Source organism: Abrus precatorius, unplaced genomic scaffold (genome assembly GCF_003935025.1).
Source record: "Abrus precatorius isolate BTA unplaced genomic scaffold, Abrus_2018 Scaffold9, whole genome shotgun sequence".
Lineage (NCBI taxonomy): Eukaryota > Viridiplantae > Streptophyta > Magnoliopsida > Fabales > Fabaceae > Abrus > Abrus precatorius.
The window spans coordinates 32,922,359-32,929,616 of record NW_020874439.1 but is presented as its reverse complement, the minus strand read 5'-3'; the positions used below and the strand labels follow the sequence as shown (position 1 = coordinate 32,929,616).

Below are 7,258 nucleotides of genomic sequence, written 5' to 3'. Positions count from 1 at the left end.
CTTCTTCTTCTGACGTGTGGTTAATGCATTCTTCTTCAACCCTCTTAACTGTGCCTTGAATGTTGGGTTTGTGTATATCTCTTCCTTTCATGCTCTTCCTCACTGTTTCATCTTGTGGGACAACCCTTCAGACACTCTCTCCCTCTTCCTTTGGATCCTCCAAAACCGCTTGGTACTATCGCTGCCTTGGCCTTGATCCTTGAACAACTTGTTTACACCTTTTTGTGCTTTGGAGAAGATGGTATTGCTGAAGAACAAGAACAAGGGAAATTGCAAGGAGGATAATCAGAGAGGAAGGATCAATAGGTTTTTGGTGACCATCAACATATTGGGTAGTGCAGGACCCATAAGGTTTGTGGTGAGTGAGAAAGAGCTTGTTTCTAGGGTCATTGACACTGCTCTCAAATCCTATGCTCGAGAAGGGAGGCTTCCTGTTTTGGGCTTTGATGCCACCAATTTCTTTCTTTATTGTGCAAACGCAGGCTTTGATGGTATGCTTCTCTACCATTTCAAAAAATTGTTATTCCCATTTCATTTGGTGTATCCAACTGAACTCTTGTTATTTTGATGTCTTTGCATGATGGATCCAAAATCCCAGATGCATGTGTGTGTCAATTGGGTGTTACTTCCTGCTATGATGTTTTCATGTCCTCTGTTTCACATTGGCAAATGTTTCATTCATGGGTTTTGTTAATTTCACTTGAAAATAATGAAGTCTTATAATAAAATCATTTGTAATATAAAAAAGTATAAGAAATGATTTTTAATGTAGCAAATTTTCTTGACTTCTAATTACTAGAAAATAATGACGATTAATGTTAATAAAATTATTCAATTACATTGTTTTCTCTTCATGTTTATTTGTTGGAATTTTTTGTTCACACTTGAACATGTTCAACTCTTTTTTGTGTACTTTTTGTGTGAAATTAGGACAAATTTTGTTTTAAAACTAGTTATTGAATATCTCCATTTCATTTTATCTTGTGCCTTTGATATACACACCAACCAGTACATTCGTACAATATCTTATAAAGTGTTGGTTCTCTTTACTAAAAGGTTATTCTGTTTGTGTAACTTCTTTTGATAGCTCTGAGTCCATTGGAACCCATAGGATCTTTTGGGGTGAGGAATTTTGTGCTGTGCAAAAAGCATGTGTACCCATCAAAGACAGAACCACAATCAGAGCTTGCGACTCCAAAGAATGGTAGTGGGTGGAAGGCATGGTTCAATAAATCATTTAGTTTTAAAATTATGTCCCATTGAGATGTATATCATTTACATGTGAAGAAGTTATACACTTGGTTTGTATTTTGGATTACGATTTAGTACCTATATGATTGTCACAAGTGTTGATCATATGTTTTGTGCAAGTTCTGGAGACAACTTAAACATATTGAACGGTTTACGTTCTTCATTATTAATAAAGATGCTTGTTCTTCAGAATTTTATGTCATGGGTTTCATTAAATGCAACATGTACTATATTTACTTTGAATTTTGGTTTTAATTGGTTCTAGTCTTCTAGCAATTAATTATAATTTATAAAATACTTGGTCAAGTTTAGAATCGATCTGGTGAAGCATAAATGGGGAATGGGATTCTAGTAGTTGAAGGTCGGGAATTAAAGAATTATCTTTGTTATTTTTTCCCTGGATTCTGAGAAAGTAGTAAGAGAAGAATATATTTTTCAGTTTTGAGTCCACTAATATTAGTTCATTACATGGAACTATAGAAGGAACCATCTCTTAATTATTATTTTGATCACTTGAAGTTCAAGATCAAGATCAAGTTTAGGTAAATTACTTATATAATATAGTATTTCCATGAAAGCATGCGTGTTTACGTGGTTAAAAGTCTTATACGAATAATTATAAGTCATCATTTTATATGACACTTATATAATAGCATTATAAAATAATTAGAACTAGTTTAGAAAATTTTTTAAATAAATAAAATGGATCAAAGAGATTAAATAATGAGACAAACTTTTATCTTACGTTAAAATTAATTTATGCATATCAAATTCTTTAGAATTTTTTTCATCTAACTTCTCTACAAGATTAAACATATGTAAGTTAACTTTAACTTATAGAAGCAGTTTAATTTATTTTGTTTTCTTAATTTTTTTATTTTTTAAATTTATTGTAAAATTTATTCAAATTGATCACAATTTAATACTTTTTCAATTTTGAGAACATCGTAAAATTATCATTTGTATATTTAGGAAATAAAATATATTCAACACACCAAAAAAATGCAAAAAAAAAAGAAAAAGAAAGTTTTCTCATCTTTGTTATTCGAACATATCACACTCTTTCATAGAAGATGGTAAAATTAATAATTCACCTACCTTTATTGGTGTTTCGTTCCATTGAACTTTTGAGTACGTAACTATCCTTCTCTTTGTTTTCAGTTCACAAATTACATGTCCTTATCTTTTAAGATGAATAATACTTTAGTTCATCACTAAGAACTCATTTTGTTTTTGGTCGTGATGACAAAGAAATCTAACATTGTACAAAAACTTGATCTTCCTTCGGGGTTCACGTTAAGTGTTAAAAAGGTTCAAGATTCTTGCCTCGCTCAAGTGTTCTTCCTTATATGCATGCAAGTTTCGAGGATTTGGTCTTGCTCTTTAAGCTTTGATAGGACCCAGCCTATTGTTCTGTTTGTTTTTTGTTGGGTCGAAAATGGATCCACTCTAAGATGTCGAGGGAGTTAAATGGGCCAGTTAATCATGCTGCAAGTGTTGTTTGGGAGCATGAAAGGATCCACACCTAAATTGTGCAAAATCCCATCATATATTATTGGAATAGTTGTACGAAAAAAACAAACACTGTTGAGGAATTATTCATAATAAGTGTCACATGAAATAGGATCTAAAATGGATTCAATGATTTGATTTTTTTGTCTGAAAAAAAGGGGCCATATGCCCGAAGTAGATGAGAAATTGTTTGATGATGACTGCTTATATTGACATTAATTAAAATTAAAATTAACAATTAAATGTGTATGATTCTGTAAACTATATTATATTACTCATTATATCCACAGATGATTTTGCTACGACGTTCATTTGTTGATCTCTGCTTTTCTTTTTATTTTCTTGGTCATTTTGATTAGTGTTTTCCTAATAATTTGTTCATTTATGTATCGCCCATTGAATGATATGTGGACGTTAAATAAGTTTACTTATGTTAACCCAACCCTCGTGCAAAGGTCAAATTTTTAGCCCAGGCATGTCCCAAAACCCACTCTACAATATTTTTAGACGTTGTCTACAATTTTATGAACTTTGGACTAGGTGTAGATGTTGACCAAACAAACAAAAGACCAGGTGTAGATAAACAAATAAATAAAATCTATACAATAACTTAAATCAATTTATTATCTACCTTAATCATTTTAGAAGTTTTTTTTTTTTTCAAAAATACGAGCGTATAAGTTTATTTTAATTTATAAGAAAAATTATTTATTTTACTTTCTTATCTTTTTTCTGTGAGTATTTTTTTATTAAGTTTATCGAAACTGGTCTTCTTCTTTGTAATTGGACGTAATATGTAAGCTAGCTACGTACACAATTTACGTATATGAATAAAAGAAAAAAGCGCGACAAAATGTTATCTTACACAACAACTTCTTAAGGAATATAAGAATGTAAGTATCCACAGGAATTATTACGTACCCTGGAGAGAAATCATCTTCAATTTATTTTTTTTCTTTGAAACAAATATGATTTTTAACTTATTATTGGATTTTCTTTGAAGTATGATCACAGGAGCTGAAAAAGTGAGCTCTATCATGGAATTGAAAAGAAAGGGTACAAATGGCCTAAGCGTTTAGACGTGGTTGTGGTCCATACTCCCAAGGTACTATTCTTTAGACCTCAACATAGTACTTTCATTAAAAGAACTATTCTTCGAGGGAAATGGAGGGGGAAAAAAAGTTTCAATCGAAACTCGACAACAAGCTATTACCAAAGAACTTTATGCTGGATATTGTTTCAATCTCAAAGATGAATTAAAGAACAAATATCACCATCAACTAGTGCGAATTTAATGACCCTCCAAGGCAAAAACAAGAAGTAAGTGATCTTTTCAGTCCAAAATAGACTATTCAAAATATTGGAAATCTCATCTACATTAACTGAGCTAGCTTCAATCCCTAATTTTTCGAAAGACAAGTGAGTTTTAACTTAATAATAGAAAAGGGTGAAATGCATAAAAGTAAGTTGGACGCGATCCATTTGGAAAGACACGTTCTAGTTTCAATTGTTTTGTTGCAATAATAACTCGGGTTTTGGCAAATACTCATAAATAGAATCGCTTTTGCTTTTCAATATTGATGATAAGACAAACACTAAAGTCCCTAAAATAATGTTGATCCAAAATATATATTAGCCATTCATTCTCAATTTGGGTAGAAAAGAAAATAATGCAATCATAAAGAGTGCATCATTATGAACGAGATATCATTGAAGGAGTATTTATTTTATTAAAATAGATTGTGCAAATTTCGTATTCTCCATTTATTGGAAATAGAATACCAATTAAAAACTACTTAATTAGTTCAAGAGGAAAAAAAGCAAATGTCCATCTAACAACCTTTCACTTCAGAAGAATAAAAAATAAAGCTTGATATTAAATTTATGATAATGAGTTGCCCACTTGTCATATAACCTAAATTCGATGGATATAGAAACAGCTAAGGTTCGGAGAATATAGAATAAAAAATAAAGTACAAAATGACCATCCGAAAGATAGAAGGTCAATTCAAGAATTTCAAGTGGAAGGGTCAGCTTCCAGTATATATGTATATATATCAGACCATCTTTTAAGGTATACATAATCCATGGGATTGATCGATGTAGATATGATAACCTATAGGCAACACTAATTCATATTCTATTGACGGATAAGCTGTAATGCAATCAAGGGGAAAAAGAGTTCAAAAAATTATTGGCTTCCCCTTTTCACTTGTAATGGTTCCTGTGGTGAAAGAAAGAGATTAATTGGATGATGGAAAATTTTCATCAGTGGTGGATGAGTTCTAATAGCTTGACAATTGGCTTTCAAAGAAAAAACCCTTTTACTTTTTTCTTCTTATTTTCTTTTTAATATATTATTCATTCAAAAGAGGACCTTTTAACTTCAATAGTGGAGAATATGTGATGGATGATTTACTCATACTCATGGGAAAAGGGAAAACTTAGAAGTGGTTGGTCGAAAAGGGCCTTCTGCACTTCAAAGTGGGGGGATGGAAAATAACTTTCTCATGCTTGGAGGGCCCCAATGTTTTTTCCAAGGTAGAAAAAGAGTAGTGCTAGATGATGGAAGCTGTCATAGTGAGGCGAACCCCTTGTCCATTTCAAGAACCCTACACCATAAAATTTGTTTGCTGAGACTAGTTTTCATTGATTGTGACTCTAAGGTCAATTGCTTGAGAGTGCTGTACCATGAGATCAATTTCATAATTGTAGCGCGTATTAATTGTGTTGGAAGGCAACGCTTTTCGCATAATAATAGTATTAATTATTAATCATCATTCTTGGTGCCAAGGCTTTGGTGCAATGTTTATCCACACCACCAGTCTTATGTTGACCCGTGCTACATACCCACATATGAACAACATCGGGTGATAATTAACTTGAAATCATAGTACATATGAAGTTGAGTTGTCATATATGAGAAGCACATACATGAGATTGATAGTACCGTATGATAAATGTTGATTTATTTTACAGAAATAATGTTATAATATGAACATGACTTCTTTTTTATGCATGTTTTATAATTTACATTCTGGTCACAAACATACATATGCACAGGTGGTTTGAGGTTCAAAGTAAGCACAAATTAATAGTCATGAACAATTTAATGATATAGTAAAATATTAGATATGGTAATGCATGCATAATTTAACACAGTCAAATATCTACAAAAGAGGGTCCATTAAGGTTTTAGATGAGTGGTCAATCTATATAATGAGGACATATATATGAGTTTGGTATATTAGTACTTTCGGTTCAAGGTTTTGAGATGTGTAAAGTGAGAATAAGATCCTGCCTTGCTCCTTTGAGCATTAGTGTAAGTAAGCATTAATAATGATGATTAAGAAATTTCACACCCTAAGAAAGGCAAAGGCATTCAACGTTGAAAGTAGTTGACAAAGATTGTATTGAGTCTTAAATGTTGAGGGGATGGAGGATACTCCTTTAATTTTTCCTTTACTGGCTAATTTCAAATAGCACCATAAACACACGAGATCATTCATCGCAAGGAACCAATAGAAGCCATTCACTATAAGCCGTCCACTACATAGGGCCATGAACAAATAATAAAAAAGAGAACAAGCATGTCTCTATGCATGCCTTGTAATTAAGGACAGTATTATGGTTATTGGTCCATTCCGATTTTAACATATTCGCTCAAGTTTGCTAGTTCCAAGCTTATGTCATGTCTTTCACCAAAAGGGAAATTGATTTGTCTATGACAACATCTTCAAATTTTGCAACGCATGCAGGTGCATGTTTAGCTGAAATAAATGCATGAATGTTCTTATTAAGCAAAACCATTCAAACTCGGATGATGGTAATGAGAAGATGGGAAGGGAAAGAATTAATGGTTAGGCGAAAATAATTTTCTCGATTTGAGAGTTCAAAAGTTACAAATGAGAAGCAATTTTTTAGGGGGACCATTACTTTTCATTCTCTTTCAAACTCACTTTCAGTTTCTATCCAAATTAAACTAATGGCTGTACCTTAAGGGTTATTTCAAATTTTTGTCATTTATCATAAGACCCCATAAATTTAGTTGTTTGAAATAAAATAGGATTACATCTAAATTGCAATTATAAATCTTTTACCTGTGTAGTTCGTTCTTCGTAATCATTCAAACATTGAGAAAAAAAAATAGTTCATTTCAATTCGTTCTCTTTAAATTAAATTTAATATATGAAGTAGATAGAAAAAATCTCTGTAATATACAACTACAAACTATATTATTCAAATATATATACTTTATATGTGAATGAACATTTCAAAGTACATAAAAATACCATACAAAGAACATTTTTATTAAATGAATGAAAGATCAATTGTAGAAAATAAATATTCAAACAAAACAATGTAACATGGTATGCTAGCTAGCTAGCTAGTTTATAATGCATATAGACCAGATGGAATTTACAATAAGAGAGAAGCAGCGACCGTAATCCACTCGCGCATGGAGAAATAGATCAAAAGGCTTATGTTAATGCAA

General features: G+C 31.7%; 1 protein-coding gene across 1 annotated transcript; it reads left to right on the top strand.

Annotated features, from left to right (window-relative positions):
* The first annotated feature begins 236 nt into the window (after positions 1 to 236).
* LOC113850549 (uncharacterized protein At4g22758-like) lies at positions 237 to 1,282 on the top strand. Its single transcript, XM_027481118.1, has 2 exons — positions 237 to 491; positions 1,088 to 1,282. The coding sequence occupies exons 1-2, from the start codon at positions 239 to 241 to the stop codon at positions 1,261 to 1,263; spliced, it is 429 nt and encodes a 142-aa protein (XP_027336919.1). The 5' UTR covers positions 237 to 238; the 3' UTR covers positions 1,264 to 1,282.
* Positions 1,283 to 7,258: the final 5,976 nt, after the last annotated feature.